We start from the raw sequence: 19747 nt of genomic DNA on the forward strand, positions 1-19747 counted from the left end.
TTTTAGGCCACACCCAGTGATACTCAGGGGTTACTCCTGGCTACGTACTCAGAAATCACTCCTGGCTTGGGACCATCTGGGACATCTGCACGACAGACGCTTTACAGTTGGCGACACTGCTCTGCCCCTAATTAGATTAAATTTTTTAAAAAGCTGGGGCTTGGGCCTGGAGAGATAGCACAACAGCATTTGCCTTGCTAGCAGCCGATCCAGGACCAAAGGTGGTTGGTTCGAATCCCGGTGTCCCATATGGTCCTCCGTGCCTGCCAAGAGCTATTTCTGAGCAGACAGCCAGGAGTAACCCCTGAGCACCTCCGGGTGTAGCCCAAAAACCAAAAACCAAAAAAAAAAAAAAAAAAAAAAGCTGGGGCTTGAGAGATATAACACAGTGGTAGGGCATTTGCCTTGCAAGCGGCCAAACCAGGACCAGTGGTTCAAATCCCAACACCTCTCAGTGGTCCTCAAACTTTTTAAACAGGGGGCCAGTTCAATGTCCCTCAGACCCTTGAAGGACCGGATTATAGTGAAAATAAAAACTATAAACAAATTCCTATGAACACTGCATATATCTTATTTTGAAGTGAAGAAACAAAACGGGAACAAATACAATATGTGGCCCGCGGGCCGTAGTTTGAAGACCCCTGCATGGTCCCGGGAGCCTGCCAGGAGCGATTTCTGAGCAGAGAGGTAGGAATTACCCCTGAGGGCTGTTGGGTGTAACCCAAAAACCAAAATAATTAATTAATTAATTAATTAAAAACTCTAATGTGGGACCGAAGAGATAGCATGGAGGTAAGGCGCTTGCCTTACATGCAGAAGGATGGTGGTTCGAATCCCGGCATCCCCTGAGCCTGCCAGGAGCGATTTCTGAGCGTAGAGCCAGGAGTAACCCGAGTGCTGCCGGGTGAGACCCAAAAACCTAAAAAAAAAAGCTCTAACGTAATTAACTTGTTTTAGAAATACAACTTAAAATCTTGCTTCAAATCTAAAGTCAATTTGATATTCCAAATTTGCCAAGCATTATTTTTGTTTTTGTTTTTGTTTTTGGGTCACACCCAGTGATGCTCAGAAATCGTTCCTGGTTTGGGGGAGCATATGGGACGTCAGGCAAATTCCCTACCGCTGCACCACTGCTCTGGCCCCTAAGTCTTTTTTTTTTTTTTTTTTTTTTGGTTTTTGGGCCACACCCGTTTGATGCTCAGGGGTTACTCCTGGCTATGTGCTCAGAAATCGCCCCTGGCTTGGGGGGACCATATGGGACGCCGGGGGATCGAACCGCGGTCCTTCCTTGGCTAGCGCTTGCAAGGCAGACACCTTACCTCCAGCGCCACCTACCCGGCCCCTGGCCCCTAAGTCTTATTTCTTCTTTTTTTTTTTTTTTTTTTTTTTTAGTCATATTTCTAAAAAAAATATCGATGATAGCAGAGAGATAATACTGTGTGGGAGGTGCTTGTCTGACATACAGCTGACCAAGTTTGATTTCCAGCACCACATATGGACCTGAGCTCCTCCAAAAGTGATCCCTGAGCAGAGCCAAGACTTAGCCCTGGGCACAGGTGGCTGTGGCCACAAAGCAAACTGATGACAGACAGGGCCAGACTGATAACATAACAGAAAGCAGGGGGCAAGAAGCAGAGTCTTTCCAAGTGGCCAATCTAGGTTTGAACCCCGACATCCTATAAACATCTTATAAAGTCCCTCAAGCCTATCAGGGATGATTCCTAAGCACAGAGCCAGGATAGTAACCCCTGAGTACTGCCAGGTGTGGCCCAAATACCAAACAAAAACAACAAAAAAGAACCAATGACAAAATACACAATATGACAAATTATCTTACCTCCTTTTCTTCACCAACTTGGTCCAAACTCTCATGACTTGAAGGATTGTAAGGAATGACTAAAATCCCAATACCAAACAAAAAGAAAAAAATATAGCATCTATTAAATGAGTGACATTTTCTCTTGATTTGATTTTTCAAAAGAATTTTTTCTGCTGGTTTGATTTTTAGGTTTTATTTATGAATACATTTTCATTTATGTTGAGTATCTGCCCTACTAATAATAAACTATGCATAAAAGTATTTTTTTCGGGGGGAGGAGGGTGGAAACCACACCCGGAGACACTCAGGGGTTACTCCTGGCTATGCTCAGAAATCGCTCCTGGCTTGGAGGACCATATGGGACGTCGGGGAATCGAATGGCCATCCATCCTAGGCTAGCATGGGCAGAGCAGACGCCTTACTGCTTGTGCCACTGCGCCAGCCCCGAACTATACATAAATGTAAATTAAAAGCTAATATTTCATGACCTTCAATAGTTACTAATCAGTCACTACTATTTGTTAACTAACATTTTTGCCATTTTAAAAACATTTCTCTCAGGTCTGGGGAAATACTACAGCAGGTAATGTGCCTGCCTTGCATTAGGTCAACTCAGGTTTGATTTCTGACAACCCAGGTTCCCTCCCTGAGCCTCACCAGGAGTGATCCCTGAGCACAGAACCAGGAGTAAAACCTAAGCATCACCAGTTGTGGTCCAAAACCAAAAATAAATAAAAATTAAAATGATAACATTTTTTACCATTTAACCAAACAATTCTTCTGTAAATATCACAGTAAACTCTAATGCTCTGACTGCAATTTAGCAATAGAGTATCTCAAGATTTCACAACTCACTTCCTTTAAGAAGTTGTTCATTACTGAGTTTCAATTATACTATGTTCCAACACTCGTCCCTTCATCAAGCTCTCCTCACCCCTGCATGACAGACTCTCCCCTCCAACCCGCAGCCTCTTAGGCACTGTAATTTGTAATAAATACTGTTACTGAAAGGGTATCATTATCACTGTACCTCCACAACTCTACACTTAAAATATCACTGCCAATATTACACAAAAACCAAGTAAAAAATGAGAAGATAAATGAAAAGACGACTCCAAGGGCCAGATAATAAAGCATGTAGGGAACTTGCCTTGGCTGACATGGGTTCTATCTACAATACCCCATTTAATCCCCTGACCCCACCAGGAGTGATCCTTGAGTACTGTTAAGCATAGCCCAAAGACCAAAAATGAAAACCAAAGAAAAAGAAAAAGAAGACACTTGGGGGCCGGAGAGATAGAACAGTGGTGTTTGCCTTGCAAGCAGGCGAACCAGGACCCAAGGTTGTTGGTTCGAATCCCGGTGTCCCATATGGTGTCTCTCCCCCCCCACCTGCCTGCCAGGAGCTATTTCTGAGCAGATAGCCAGGAGTAACCGCTGAGGCCACTGGGTGTGGCCCAAAAAACAATAACCAAAAAAAGAAAAAAGAAGACACTCATTGTTTAGTCCTTAAAGTTAATTGGGGGTGGAGAGCAGTAGGAGGGAAGAAAACAACTCACATTTCTAACTAGCCTCTCCACCAACAGGAGACCAAAAGACCACAAGTAAGGGCATTCTGTTCTGCTAGAAAAAGAATGCTTCTGTTTCTCAAGTAAGCCCAAATCATACTGTTCTACTCCACTTAATTGCTCTCCAAATTTTCAAATACATTTGTGAGATTCTGTATCAACCAGATACTTTTAACACAATTTAAATTTTTTTCTAAATTTAAACTGTCTTACATAATTAACTTTTAGTTTTTGGGGGGAGGATTTTTGGGTCACACCAGGCAACGCTAAGGGGTTACTCCTAGCTCTATGCTCAGAAACTGCTCCTGGCAGGCTCGGGGGACCGTATGGGATGCCGGGATTCAAACCACCTTCCTTCTGAATGCAAGGCAAATGCCCTACCTCTATGCTATCTCGCCGGCCCACATAATTAACTTTTGATAAAAAGCTTTGAGTAAAACTATACTCAAAATACTGCCTTGACTATAATAAATTAAAAGAATAAAAATAGGGGCCGGGAAGGTGGCGCTAGAGGTAAGGTGTCTACCTCCTAGCGTAGGACAGACTGCGGTTTGATCCCCCCGAGTCCCATATGGTCCCCCCAAGCCAGGGACGATTTCTGAGCGCATAGCCAGGAGTAAATCCTGAGTGTCAAACGGGTGTGGCCCAAAATCCAAAAAAAAAAAAAAAAGAATAAAAATATACAAAATGATCTACAAATTGGTATGTGTTCATTATTGTAAAAAATAGGTTTATTGAATTTTAAGGAATCTCAAAAAAAAAACTTATCTAAATTAAAGAAAGTAGTTATTTATTATAGTTTACAACTCTTCCCCTCAAACCAAAAGTCTATCTTAAATACTGATTTTTATTTGAAAAGAGAGTAAATGCTTTCAAATTAGGCTGAAAGAAGTCTTTTAACAGTTTTTTGGTAAGAGTTTATGTTGGAGCAATAGTACAGTAGGTACTGTTGCTTGTATTGCATAAAGCTGTTTTGGGTTTGATGCCTGGCATCTTACGACTCCCAAAGCCTTAGGAGTAATTCAGTTCCTGAGTGCAGAGCCCAGCATAGCCTGAGCACCACCACGTGTGGTCCAAAAAGAAAAAAATATGTTTATAAAGAAAGGTTCACACAAGCATCATTCTTACCTGTCTGTGCATGATCAGAATGCATAGATGACTGATCCATAGGCATCAATGGTTCCTACAAACATTTCCAAAGATACAGTAATTTATTAATCATTAAAATCTCAAAATTCTAAAATCCAGAAATATTACTTTAATAATACAGCATGTTAGGATTTAAGTATTCTACATTTATTCTTATTATATAAAATTACATTCTTTTTTTTTGGGGGGGGGGGTTTTGGGCCACACCCGGTAACGCTCAGGGGTTACTCCTGGCCATGTGCTCAGAAGTTGCTCCTGGCTTGGGGGACCATATGGGACACCGGGGGATCGAACCGCGGTCCGTCCAAGGCTAGCGCAGGCAAGGCAGGCACCTTACCTTCAGCGCCACCGCCCGGCCCCTAAAATTACATTCTTATGATGAAATAAGGCAAGCCACATTTGCAGAAAACTGAAGAAATACAAAAGTGATTTCAAACTATTAATTAGATAGAAAAGTAAACACCTACAAAAATTGATTCATATCTTCTTTTTTTTTGTTTTTGGGTCACACCAGCAGTGCTCAAGAGTCACTCCTGGCAGGCATGGGGGTGGGGGGGCAGACCAAATGGGATGCCACGATTCAAACCACTGTCCCTCCTGGAACAGCTACATGCAAGTCAAACACCCTTCTTCTGTGCTATCTCTCCGATTCGTATCTTTTCATTACAGCCTATTATTCCTTTGAGTTTGATATACTCATTGACAAAAGGGCTCTTTCTAATGAGTTCTGAGCTCGCAAAACATAATTTTATGGCTCTATATACCATACCTCTTAAAATCATGTGTAAAATCTTGGAATCTGTCCATTTTTCTGAACATTCTGAAAGGTGTCAGTGACCCCAAAAGTGAAAATAAATACCTCCTTGAAAACTGACTCAAGTATCTAGATTGTCAGTAACTTCAAGAAAAATAACTCAAATAAAAATATTACTGACTCATTAATCTTGGAACCAATTTTGATGAATACCAGTAGTAAAGGATAAAGGTTAAAGGAACATTTGCTAACAGTTTTAATTTTTGGCTGCTTATAAAATTATTTCATGAATTCTTCAAAAAATTTTAGTGACCATTCTAAAATATCAATGAAACTAGTAACCCTCTCCCTACATTTATGAACTCATATAAATGTTTTTATTACCTAAGAATACAAAGTTGCCTGAAAAAATTAAGTCCTCAGTTTTAGATCTTCTGTTTTTCATTTAGATTGGATTTTCATCTAATTAAAAACCCCTTCCTTGGGGCTGGAGAGATAGCATGGATGTAAGGGTTTGCCTTGCATGCAGAAGGATGGTGGTTCAAATCCTGGCATCTCATATGGTGTCTGGTCCCCCCCCCCCACACCCCCCCCACCCCGAGCCTGCCAGGAGTAACCCCTGAGCACTGCATCACATCTGGCTGTGCCCAGGAGTTACTCCTAGCACTACACTTAGGAATCACCCCTGGTGGTGCTTGGGGGGGGAGGGGGGGGGAAACGTATGAAGTATTGGGGACCAAAACAAGGTAAACTGCAAGCAAGTACCTTACTTATCTCTCCCATGGTTTCTGTTAATTTTTTAAAGTTCATCTTTTTTTTTTTTTTTTTTTGGTTTTTGGGCCACACCCGGCGATGCTCAGGGGTTACTTCTGACTGTCTGCTCAGAAATAGCTCCTGGCAGGCACGGGGGGGGGGGGGGGGGGGGAACGACACACATATGGGACACCGGGATTCGAACCAACCACCTTTGGTCCTGGAACGGCTGCTTGCAAGGCAAACGCCGCTGTGCTATCTCTCCGGGCCCTTTAAAGTTCATCTTTACTCTGCAGAGATACATACTAAAATATGTTTGAGACCTGTTTCAAAACAGTATAGGGTGAGAATCCAAGTAATAGTACAGCATGTACACTTGCATGTTGTTGACCGAAGTTTGATCCTAAGAGCCCACCCACATAATCCCCTGAACCCACCAGGAGTAATCCCTGAACAAAAATCAAGAATAAGTCCTTTCTGAGAGATTTCTGAGTATAGAGCCAGGAGTAACCCCTGAGTGCTGCCGGGTGTGACCCAAAAACCAAAAAATATATATAATAATAATAATAATTAATAATAATAATAACAAGCCCTGAGGGGCTGAAGAGACAGCCCAATGGCGGATATTTGCCTTGAATGAGGCAGACCCTGGAGGTTTGATTCCCAGCATCCCATATGGTCCCCCAGCCTGCCAGAGGCGATTTCTGAGTGGAGAGCCAGGAGTGACCCCTAAGCATCACTGGGTGTGGCCCAAAAACCAATTAATAAATAAATAAATAAATACATAAACCAGTCAATCAAGTTAAAAAATAAGAAAGCCCTGAACAATGGCACGGCCCCAAAACCAAACCAAACAACACAAAGTATGTGGACAAGTTAAATGGATTGAGGTACAGATGAAACAAGATGAGTTCATTATATTATTCCTTGCCTCATCTTTCTCTTTCTCGCTCTCTCTTTTTTTTGTTTGTTTTTGTTTTCGTTTTTGGGTCACAACCAGTGGAGCTCAGGGGACCATATGGGATGCAGAAAATCAAAGCAGGGCCCATTCAGAGTTGGCCACGGGCAAGACAAATACCCTACTGATGTGCTACTGCTCCAGCCCCTACTTTCATTTTTGCTTTAAAATTCTTTAATGTTTTTGGGGCACAAAAGAGTATAATAGGTATGGAACTGGCTTCTATGTGGCCAACCTGCTTTTGATTCCTGGCATCCCATATGAGTAATTCCTGAATGCCGAACCAGGAGTAACAACTAAACATAGCAAGGTGTAGCCCACCTTCTCGAAAACAAAAACAAAACAAGAATCTTTTTTTTTTCTCTCCCAACTTTAGTAATTCATTTGAGTGAAAAGAACATATAGGAGAGGGATGTTATTTTAACAGCGAAATGAACCAAAACAAAACGTTTGCCTACATTAAAGCAAGATAAATTCATGAATCCTGATAAAATTAAATCATGTAAGAATAGTCCTATATACATTTCCATTGTTTTACTTGGGACTTACACAAAACTTAAATGCAAGTGAACAGAAGTGTTAAAAACAAGAATCTTTAATGTTTGGGCCAGAGAGATAGTGCAACAGAAGGTAAGACACTTGTATGCAGATAACTGGGGGGGGGGGGGTTCAATCCTTAATAACACCACATATGGTCCCCTAAGTACCAACAGAAGTTATCCCTGAGTGTAGAGCTGGGAATAAACTCTAAAGATACATGGTGTACCCAAAATATTCCCTCCACCCAACATTTTTTTTTTGTTCATTTTTGGGTCACACTGAATGAGGCTCAGGGATTACTCCTGGCAGGCTCGTGGGACCACATGAAAGGCCAGGGATAGAACCCTGGTATTATCTATAAATTTAAATCCGTACCAAAAAAAGTTAAAAGAATATATAATCAGCAAATCAAATGATCCATTATATAAAATATTGAATTTTTACTTAAACCTCTGAATTTTTAAATGGACATTGTTTTAATTACATGTTTAAAATAGTAATAAAAATAATTTTAAATGCAAAAAAACTCCTCAATCACTTCCCACTTCAACAGAGATGAAGTCTCTATCTCAGCTTAGTGCTATAAAGGAGATGTAAACCAGTAGGTATGCCTGAAAAGAAGAGAAAAATGAAATCTTTAAATGGTTTCCCCTCTATCATCTTTATATATACAAGAAGATACTATAGTGGCTTAAACAAAGAAGTTAACTAGCCTATAAACAAATCTGTAATGATTATAAAATTCACACTATATTGGGCTGGAGAGATAGCAGTAGGGTGTTTGCCTTGCATGAGGACAGTGGTTGGAATCCCGGCATCCCATATGGTCCCCCAAGCCTGCCAGGAACGGGAGTAACCCCTGAGCGCTGCCGGGTGTGACCGAAAAACAAACAAAAAAAGACACAAAAAATTCAAACTATATTATGTGAACTACAAATCATTCCTATTCACCTTCTGTAGCAACACTGAGCCATGATTCTTAACACCTCCCTGCTTTAGTCTGTCCTGGTACTGCTATCAAAATAAAAAACCAGACAACTACATCTTACCGATGGCAACGAATGTCGCCCACATTCAATTGTGACAAGCTTGTGGCACTTCTTATGAACCAGTAGTTTGCAGTTGATGCACTTATATCCCTGCCGTCCAAGACCCCATATTCGGTCAGTGCAGATGGCACAGTGAGCACGCTAGAAAATAAGAATTTAACTATTTTATCATACATACAAATCATAATTATTCCCAATAATTAGCTTACAGAACAATTAAAAATAAGTGTATTAACTTCCTAATTCGATTCTTTTCACCATACACAATTTTTCCAAAGCTAAGATGATTAAATAAAAACATAAAAGGAGAAGGATGTGTGTGTGTGTGTGTATGCACACCTGCACACCATACCTGATGGTGCTCCAGGATCACTACAAGCAGTGCTCAGGAGCATACAGTGAAAAAATTCAAACTTGGCCTTCCTATACGCAAAGCAGTTGTTCCATCCTTTACGTCAATTATATGATCCCGAAATAAAACTGACCAGGTTGTTTTCTGACGTAAGTTTAAAACATTTCAGTCTTAATAAAATTAAGTTCAAAGTAATGAAAACAAGAAAAATGAACAAATAAACTAAATTTAAAAAAACATATGGTACAGGGCCGGATAGTGTGGAGTAGGGTGTTTGCCTTGCGTGCTGAAGAATGGTGGTTCGAATCCCAGCATCCCATAAGGTCTTCTGAGCCTAACAGGAGCGATTTCTGAGTGTAGAGCCAGGAGTAACTCCCGAGCGCTGCCGGGTGTGACCCAAAACCCGAAAACCGAAAACAACAACAGAAAACCCAAACATATGGCAGGAGCCGAAAAGATGGCCCAGCAGTAGGGGCGCTTGCCTTGCATGCACCCGGGACAGATTGTGGTTGGATTTCTGGCATCCTATATGATCCCCAAGCCTGGCAGGTGCAATTTCTGAGCAGAGAGCCAGGAGTAACCCCTGAGTGCTACGGGGTATGCCCCCAAAATGAAATAAAACAAAGGCAGAGAAAGGCCCAGAATGATGAACCTTGCATGCATCCATATGGTCCCCCAAGTCATGCCAGGAATGATCATTGAGCAGAGTCAGGAGTAAGCTCTGGGAACATTAGTTAAGACCAAAAGAAAAAAATAAAACAAAAATATCTAGCAAACAGGCCAGAGAGGGGCGGAGAGATAGCATGGACGTAAGGTGTTTGCCTTTCATGAAGAAGGACAGTGGTTCAAATCCCGGCATCCCATATGGTCCCCTGTGCCTGCCAGGGGCGATTTCTGAGCACAGAGCCAGGAGTGACCCCTGAGCACTGCTGGGTGTGACCCAAAAACCAAAAACCAAAAAAAAAAAAAAAAAAAAAAAAAGGCCAGAGAGATAGTTCAAAGGGCTGGAGTGCATGCTTTGAAAGTAGAAGACCTGAGACCAACCGTCATCACTGTTTGGCCCAAGAACCACAACAAGGAGTAATCCCTGAAGTAGTTCAAAATATAAAAATACAAAAAATAGGGACCAGAGAGATAGCATGGAGGTAAGGCGTTTGCCTTTCATGCAGAAAGACGGTGGTTCGAATCCCGGCATCCCATATGGTCCCCCGTGCCTGCCAGGGGCGATTTCTGAGCATAGAGCCAGGAGTAACCATTGAGCGCTGCCCGGTGTGACCCAAAACCAAAAAAAAATACAAAAAATACAAAAAATATTTATACAGAACAGAAAAAGTAGTGCAATGTTTTTGAAACAAACATATTTTTCAGTCCTATTTAAAGAGTAAGACCTAACAGATAGCACATACCAAAACTTTGTTTTATTCTCAGTGTTACTGGGTAAGGTTTTATTGGGACTGGCCAGATAGCTCAGTGCATAGGGTGCTTGCCTTGCACATGGCCAACCTGGTTCGATCCCAGCATGCCTTGAGCTCTATGAAGAGTGACTTTTTTTTAAATATATAAACCCTTTAAGCACCATGATTACAAACATGATTGTAGTGGGTTTCAGTGATAAACAGAACATCCTCCTTCACCAGTGCAACATTCCCACCACAATGCCCCTCTCCCTTGTGTGTGTGTGTGTGTGTGTGTGTGTGTGTGTGTGTGTGTGTGTGTGTGTGGTTTTTGGGTCACACCTGGCAGTGCTCAGGGGTTACTCCTGGCTTCATGCTCAGAAATTGCTCCTGGCAGGCATGCTGGGATTCGAACCGATGATCTTCTGCATGAAAGGCAAACGCCTTACCTCCTTGCTATCTCTCCGGCCCCGCACACAGGTAATTTTACCCCTCTATACAAACACAAATTATGAGACTACCTCTCTTTTACAATAAAAAAGAAAATAATGAATTTCTTAAATAATTAACATTCACACAATGTAATTTACCCTGTTGAATCGCTTAGCCTGAAAAGTGTGGCCATTTGCACAATAAAGTTTTCTCCAGCGACGTGCACCACGGCGGTAGATGGATTCTGAAGAGAAAAGAAAAGCAAAAAAGAAAGCAAGTGTTCAATAAGTTTATAATTCTGTTCTTTACAGATTGGTTACTGGAAGAAAAATATTAACTAAAAATCTGAAAGTCAAAAAAGTGAAGGGACAGGAGGAAAATAAAACACACAATCAAATGAATTTAAAAAAAAAAAAACAGAGGTATGACCCAAAACACAACACAACAAAATTCAAAAATAAAAACTAAGAGGAGCATATAATTAACTAGCACTTCTTTTCCTATGTTCTACAATTACTTAATAGGTTGTAACTAAGAACTGCCAACCTTGATCTGACAAAAGTAGAGTTTAAGTAATTACTAACATAAAACTGAAGATTAGAGAGGGGTTGGAGAGATAGCATGGAGGCAGGGCATTTGCCCTGCATGCAGAATGACAGTGGTTCGAATCCCAGCATCCCATGTGGTCCCCAAGCCTGCCAGGAGTGAGCCAGGAATAACCCCTGAGCACTGTCGGGTGTGACTGAAAAATAAAAAACCAAAAACCAAAACAAAACCAAAAAAACGGTGCCAATGTACTGTAAATAACCTTTCTCAAAGATCTAAAGTAGATAAATACTTACTATCTTCTCCTGGACAAGGCATTCCAGGACGTTCTGGTACACAAGGGAATACTGCAAGGAAATTAAATAATATTAATGCAACATACTTATACATATTACAAAGAATTTAAAATTCAACTATCAAGTGACCCAAATTTCAACTTTATGCTCCCAGGGTCACTCCTGGGAATGCTCAGGGCATCATGAGGCATTATGTATTAAATTAGGGGTTCTTGAAGTAATTTCCTCAGCTTTACTTCACCTGCTATTAGTAGGACAGTGAGTGATCATAGTTATCTTTTCAAAAGATCCACTTTACCAAGTCTTTATACATGTTTTAGAAGTAAAATAAAAAATAATGCATTAGAAGTCAGTATTCCTAAACCCAGTTCCAACTGCTTCCCTAACCTGATACTCCTTATTCTTAGACAAATCATTAATTATTCAAATACTCAAATACTATTCAAATACTCCTGATAGGAGGGTAAGCTACCTGTTTTATACATGGCTAACTTAAATCCCTTAGGTAGAACCAATTGATTTTGGTGCCAGTTCAAATCCCTGGCACTATGAATGGTTATCTGAATATTGTAAAGGGCCACTCCTAAGCCAGGCATATGTAGTCCCTGGTACTGTCAGGTATAGTCTCAAACCAAAATAAAAAAAATATTCCCCCCCATAAAATAATTTAATTTCTAAATTTAAAAATGTACAGGTATATCAATTACTTACTACTATCAATCGGTTATTTCCTTAAGCATTCACTGTAGTTTTGTTCTAGAAAGGCATGACCAAAAAGTAATACTTCTAAGTTTCTTCAAGATTTCAAGACTAGATTATAATTACAAGATAAAATTCTGAAAATGGGGGGATGATCCAGGGTCAAATTAAAAACAAACTCACTACTGTTTTGTTCTGGGGCCACACTTGTTGATGTTCAGAACTCATGAACTTTGTACTCAAGTATTACTCCTAAAAAAAATTTAAAAATTAAAAAAAAAAAAAAGAATTACTCCTATCAGTGCTTAAGTGACAATTTAGAATACCAGGGATCGAACCTAGGTTAGCCCTCTGGTCACTACCACTACTATTTTAAAAACACTATGACTGAAATAACTCACTAAAATACCAAAATATCAATGACTGAAATGACACTGAAATACGTTGAAATGTATTATGATTGAAATGACACATGATAAAGAAAGTACATTTGTTTCAACTTTTATTTTGGTGGAGATGGGGGAGCAGGCCTTCCCAAGCAATAATCAGAATATCTGAGGGTTTACATTAGCGAGCCTCAGCCAACTCGGCTGAATTCCATAGGAATTCCATACAAGTGCCCAAGGATGTCTATAGTTCCTATGTAAATGATTTTACCATTTTTGGGGAGTCACACCCGGCTGCGTTCAGGGGTTACTCCTGGCTCTATGCTCAGAAATCGCCCCTGGCAGGCTCGGGGGACCATATGGGATGCCAAGGATTAGAACCACCGTCCTGCATGAAAGGCAAATGCCTCTTACCTCCATGCTATCTCTCCAGCCCCGATTTTACTTTTTAATAACATTAAAGCCAAAGAAAGAGCAGTCAAGACATTATTTGGAGGTCATTTCTGCACAAATTATTAAAGTATAACAGGTAATTTAGGTTCTAAGAGGGTCTTAATTCTTATTTATTTTAGGTGTCACCCACTGGTTCTCAGGGGCTACTCCTAGCTCTGTACCTGGGAGTCACTCTTAGCACTCAGAGGATTAAGAAGTGCCAGGGAGGGGCCGGGCGGTGGTTGGAGGTAAGGTGCCTGCCTTGCCTGCGCTAGCCTAGGATGGACCACAGTTCGATCCCCCGGCATCCCATATGGTCCCCCAAGAAGCCAGGAGCAACTTCTGAGCGCATAGCCAGGAGTAACCCCTGAGCGTCACAGGGTGTGGCCCAAAAACCAAAAACAAAACAAAAAAAAAAGTGCCAGGGATTTAAGTCAGGCCTCCTGCATGTAAAGGATACACTTTGCCTACTGAGCTACCTTCTACTTAGGCTCAAATTTTATACTTCTAACCCAAACTTTACTAAAAAATACTGAAAGATGATTATATTATTATAACAAAAAAAGACATTAAAAATAGCAATTTGGGGACCAGAAACATAGTACAATGGGTAGGATGCTAGTCTTGCACACAGTTGACCGGGGGTAGATCTCTGACATCCTCTCATTATTGGGCTCACCCCAAGACCACCAGGAGTGATACCTGAGTGCAGAGGCAGGAGAAAGCCATGAGCAGTCATCAGTTGTGACTACTCATACCCACATACCTGCACAGCTCCACCCACCCACACCCCATACCAACCACAAATCTCTCAAGATTATATAAAGTGAATTGATTTTATCTTCTCAGTAAAAACAATTGAACAGGATTATGTTTTTACATGGTCAAGAACAACTAATTATCACAAGATTAATAATAAAATAAGAAATGTCTCATTCTTTACCATGAATCAAAAGTTCAGAATCCTTGTTCAGCTCATAAAGCCTAAAGGCTTCTTCTAATTCCAACTGAGATGATACTGTACATGGGTCTCCTGAAAAATACAGAGTAAAGAAAGTAAAGTCAGGGTCAGGACAATAGCACAAAGAGTAGGGCGTTAGTCTTGCACAAAACCGACCCCAGCATCCTAAATAGACCCCTAAGTCTGCCAGGAGTAATTTCTGAGAGCAGAGCCAGGAGTAACCTCTGGGTGCCACCCAGAGGAAGGAAGGAAGGAAGGAAGGAAGGAAGGAAGGAAGGAAGGAAGGAAGGAAGGAAGGAAGGAAGGAAGGAAGGAAGGAAGGAAGGAAGGAAGGAGGGAGGGAGGGAGGGAGGGAGGGAGGGAGGGAGGGAGGGAGGGAGGGAGGGAGGGAGGGAGGGAGGGAGGGAGGGAGGGAGGGAAGGAGGGAGGGAGGAGAGAAGAAAGGAAGGAGGGAGGGAAGAAAGGAGGGAAGGAGGGAAGGAGAGAAGGAGGGAAGGAGGGAGGGGGAAGGAAGGAAGACATCTTTAAATCATTTATGTTAGTGGTCAATAATTTCAGTATATACAATTACATAATTACATAGAAAAAAGGAAAAGACCTGATATAGACAAATCTTTACTTAGACAGTAATTGATTCTTTGCATAAATTTTATGCGTACAAAATATTACATGAAATTCATAAATACCAAATACTTAACAAATAAAAGCACTCCATTCTTAATATCAAGTATACTCCAAAAACAGCAAACAGAAACTACCCTGACCACATTTTTAAACAATGACTGCACAGTGACTCATGGGCAGGAACATGCTTTATGCTTAATATTTCTTTAAAACTGGAAGTAAAAATGTTTCTATTAGCATAACAGGGTTAGCTAATATGTATTCTCTGTATGACTAGTTTGTCAAAATTTCCCCTTTGGAGACCGGAGAGTCTGTTCAAGAAGGTCATGGAAAGGAAGAAGTGAAGAACAGCCCTACTTGAACCGCCTATAAATGTAGTTTTAATATAGTACCCTTACACATGGAGAGCAGGAAGAAATACCTAAGAGTTAGCCGGCCATAGAGCTGGCCATCGATGGATGAGATAGCCTGTCTCCTTCCATTCCTCCATGGCAGTCACTTGGAACATAGTTAGGATATGAGCTGGGTCCATATTGCCACTCTTTTACTTTTTAATGTGGTTACACAGAACAACTACCACATATTCTAAATGCCATCAAAACTATTTAAATGGCTACCACTCTGAGACTTACATTTGAGAGAAAAGGGAAAAATGTTGGTCATCTCTGCTCTACTATCACAGAGAATTTAGTATCACTATTAGTTTCTCCAATTTAGCTGCTAAATCCCTACTTCTTTTCTACTCTGGTAGTATCCCATTAGTCCTTCTTAGTTTTGCTTTTATTTGTTCTTTTCTTTCCTCTTCTTAAACAAAGGTATGTTTGTCTCTCTTGAAAAATCATTCTCGGGGCCGGCGAGGTGGTGCTAGAGGTAAGGTGTCTGCCTTGCAAGTGCTAGCCAAGGAAGGACCGCAGTTCCATCCCCTGACGTCCCATATGGTCCCCCCAAGCCAGAGGCAATTTCTGAGCGCTTAGCCAGAAGTAACCCCTGAGCATCAAACGGTGTGACCCAAAAAAACAACAACAACAAAAAAAAAAAAAAAAAAAAAGAAAACTCACTCTCTCTCTTGGGGCCGGGCGGTGGCGCTAAAGGTAAGGTGCCTGCTTTGCCTGCGCTAGCCTTGGATGGACCGCGGTTCGATCCCCCGGCGGTTCGATCCCCCGGCGTCCCATATGGTCCCCCAAGCCAGGAGCGACTTCTGAGCGCATAGCCAGGAGTAACCCCTGAGCGTTACCGGGTGTGGCCCAAAAACAAAAACAAAAAAACAAAAAAACAAAAAAAAAAAAAAAAAGAAAACTCACTCTCATTCCATTTAGTGAGAAGGTATGGATCTTCTTTGAAGGCAGAGGGGATTGATTTATGGGCCACAACCTGCAACACTCAGGGGTTACTCCTGGCTCTGCACTCAGAAATTATTCCTGACAGGCTCAACAGATCATATGGGAGGCCAGGGATTAAACCTGGGTCAGCTGCATGCAAGGCAAATGTCCTGGCCGCTGTGCTATTGTCCTGCCCCCATAGTGTGAAGGTATAGATCTTAAGAGTAAACTGATATATATAGGACACTCCACCCCCAGAAACCTGGATTCACAGTCTTCTCTAATGTACATGGAACATTCTCCAGGATAGACTACATGCTAGCACATAAAACATACCTCCATAATATCAAGAGGATAGAAAATTTGCAGGCTACCTTCGCTGACCACAAGGCCCTGAAATTATATGTGAACTATAAAGGGACACAGAAGAAAAACTTTAATACCTGGAAGTTAAACAGCCTAATACTGAATAACCAACCAGTGGGTCTGAGAGGAAATCAAAACTTTCCTGGAAACAAATGACAATAGAGACACAAACTATCAGAACCTATGGGACAAAGTAAAAGCGATACTGAGAGGAAAATTTATAGCTTTGCAAGTACACATCAGGAAAGAAGAAGGAGCATACCTGAATAGCTTAATGACGCAGCTCATAGAATTAGAAAGTGCTCAACAAAAGGAACCAAAAATAGGGAGGCAGAAGGAAATAACAAAGCTGAGAGCAAAAATCAATTAAGTGGAAACCCGAAGAAAGATCAACGAAAGCAGAAGTTGGTTCTTTGAAAAAATAAACAAGATTGATAGACCACTGGCAAAACTAACAAAAAAGAGGGAGAGAGAAACTTGATAACTCGTATTAGAAATGAAAAAGGGGGGCCGGGTAGGTGGCGCTGGAGGTAAGGTGTCTGCCTTGCAAGCGCTAGCCAAGGAAGGACCGCGGTTCGATCCCCCGGCGTCCCATATGGTCCCCCCCAAGCCAGGGGCGATTTCTGAGCACATAGCCAGGAGTAACCCCTGAGCGTCAAATGGGTGTGGCCCAAAAAACCAAATATTACAGAGATTCAAAGGATAATCAGAAACTACTTTGACAAACTCTATGCCACTAAAAATGAGAACCTAGGGCCGGGAGAGACAGCACAGTGGCGTTTGCCTTGCAAGCAGCCGATCCAGGACCAAAGTTGGTTGGTTCAAATCCCGGTGTCCCATATGGTCCCCCGTGCCTGCCAGGAGCTATTTCTGAGCAGACAGCCAGGAGTAACCCCTGAGCAACGCAGGGTGTGACCCAAAAACCAAAAAAAAAAGAGAACCTAGAAGAAATGGTTAAATTCTTGGACTCTTATAACCTTCCACGGTTGAATAAAGAGGATGTAGCATATCTAAACACCCCCATCACTATTAAAATGGTAATCAGATGCCTGCCCAAAAACAAAAGCCCAGGCCCAGATGGATTCACTAATGAATTTTTTCAAACCTTTCAAGAGTAACTACTACCAATCCTGGCAAGACTCTTTCATGAAATAGAAAAAAAACGGGAACACTTCCAAATAGCTTTTATGAAGCCAACATCACCTTGATCCTTATAGACAGAGATGCTACCAAAAAAGAAAATTACAGACCAATATCCCTCATGAACACAGATGCAAAGATCCTCAACAAAATCCTGGCAAGTAGAATTCAAGGCTTCATCAAAATCATTATTCATTATAACCAAGTAGGTTTCATCCCAGGCATGCAAGAATGGTTTAACATCCGTAAATCTATCAACATAATACACAACATCAACAACAAGAAAAATAAAAAAGAATAAACTAAGGACTGAAATTATGGGAGATGAGGGAGAGAAGGTACAGCGTACACAAGAACAGTGTCCTTTGTTTTCTACTTATTTGTGTGGGTTTTTTTGTTTTGTTTTGTTTTTGTTTTTGGGTCACACCCGGCGGTGCTCAGGGGTTACTGCTGGCTGTCTGTTCAGAAATAGCTCTGGCAGGCACGGGGGGACCATATGGGGCACCAGGATTCGAACCAACCACCTTAGGTCCTGGATCGGCTGCTTGCAAGGCAACACCGCTGTGCTATCTCTCCGGGCCCTGTGTGGGTTTTTTTTTAAGCATAAGGTTGGATACTTTTAGACTTACTAGAGACAACTTTTCATAGTATCAATTGAACCTACCAGCTTTGTCTATATTTCTTCATTTCTCTAAATTCTCTAGGATTTAGTCCACATACTCACTAAACACTATATTCAAAGTCATAAAAAAAAAAATAGCTGCTAAAACCAGTGGCATCTTTTCAGTCTTCATTCTAGTTAACTTTATAGCATCTAACAGCTTTGTCTGGATATAGAAACTGTCTAGAATTTTAAAATACTATTCTCTTGGTTCACTAACTCATCTTAACTTTTTTGTTTTATTTCTAGACATTGAGGTTGTTTCTAGTTTTGGGCTATAATACCCAAAAGCATTTTGACAATCTTAAAGAGGTCTATGTATAAATATTAAGTTTCTTTTGGCTTTTGGGTCACACTCGGCAGTGCTCAGGGGTTACTCTTGGCTCTATACTCAGAAATTGCTCCTGACAGGTTCAGGGGACCATATGGGATGCCGGGATTCAAACCACAGTCCTTCTGCAGGCAAGACAAACGCCTTACCTCCATGCTATTTCTCCAGCCTGAGTTCGTTTCTTTCCTGTTAAATAGCTATAGGCTTAGTGATTGAATCATATGGTAGGTATATACATTTTTTATTTAAACTGTCTCCGCAACTCTATACAGTGGCTTTTATGTGGTTGTCCTTTCAACAGCCCAAGTACACCAAAAGGATATTGAGGCTTACTGCTCCTTTTTTGTAGGTGGTGGAAATTAAATGTTACATAAGCAAGTTGTCCATCCTTAACTGTGACTTCAAGAGTTTCATCAAATCAGAATTATTCTAGCCAGTATAATACACAGTTATTGGAGTAGATATATTTTGACTTGTTCGAAGAAACAAAGAAAAGAAATTTGAAAGTAAAATAACCTGTCTGAATGCCACCATGAAGCAATAGGGAAAAGAAAACCCCAGGTGGTGAAGGATGTATGACTTGGGATCCTTTTCAGTTGAGGATCCACAAGCACATTAACTCCCAAAGTCTTAACACTGTTAGACATTACTTCAACCGCTGTTGCCTCTGAAGGCTGAAGTTACCACAGTGAATGCTTAGAAAGCTTTTTGATAAGTCAATCATTATCTACTAAAAATGTTTTGTTTTCTTAGCTTACATTCTAAAAGGCACATATACCAGTGTCAGCAATACAGCTTAGTGATAGAATACGTCTTATATGTGCCAGGCCTTAAATTCAGTCACTGACACTACAAAACAATTATAAAACAAGACATTGCCAAACCCGCCCTCTTTCATCTCTCCAGCCAACATACCATCTATGGAGGAAAACCCAAAAATTCATGGGCCATGTGAATCAAGGCCAAATCAGCAAGCACCAGAAGCACCCAGGAGGTTGGGATACTGATAGCATCATCATAGGATAAATACCATCCAGGTAACTTGGGAAAGTGGGTTTGAGGCACCACATAAGGGAGAATTCAAAGCTTCAGCTGACTAGCAATCCTGACAAACGTGGATCTTGACCAGTGAACAGACATGAGTTAAAGCTGCTGAAAGTGAGCCTGGAGCAGTTCCTATATTGATGTGGTGCAATCAGGTCATTATAAAGTTCTGTG

At 41.2% G+C, this 19747-nt stretch overlaps 1 protein-coding gene across 1 annotated transcript in view; it reads right to left on the bottom strand.

Annotated features, from left to right (window-relative positions):
• The window catches only part of PRKCI (protein kinase C iota), an 81662-nt gene that overhangs the window by 31229 nt on the left and 30686 nt on the right, over window positions 1–19747 (bottom strand). The window contains exons 3-8 of the mRNA XM_049774457.1: window positions 14071–14160; window positions 11611–11661; window positions 10927–11012; window positions 8591–8731; window positions 4516–4570; window positions 1838–1896 (exon numbers count right to left, since the gene is read on the bottom strand). Coding sequence (XP_049630414.1) covers window positions 1838–1896; window positions 4516–4570; window positions 8591–8731; window positions 10927–11012; window positions 11611–11661; window positions 14071–14160 — 482 coding nt within the window. The remainder of the gene's footprint in view (window positions 1–1837; window positions 1897–4515; window positions 4571–8590; window positions 8732–10926; window positions 11013–11610; window positions 11662–14070; window positions 14161–19747) is intronic.

This window comes from Suncus etruscus, chromosome 6 (genome assembly GCF_024139225.1).
Source record: "Suncus etruscus isolate mSunEtr1 chromosome 6, mSunEtr1.pri.cur, whole genome shotgun sequence".
Classification (NCBI taxonomy): Eukaryota; Metazoa; Chordata; class Mammalia; order Eulipotyphla; family Soricidae; genus Suncus; species Suncus etruscus.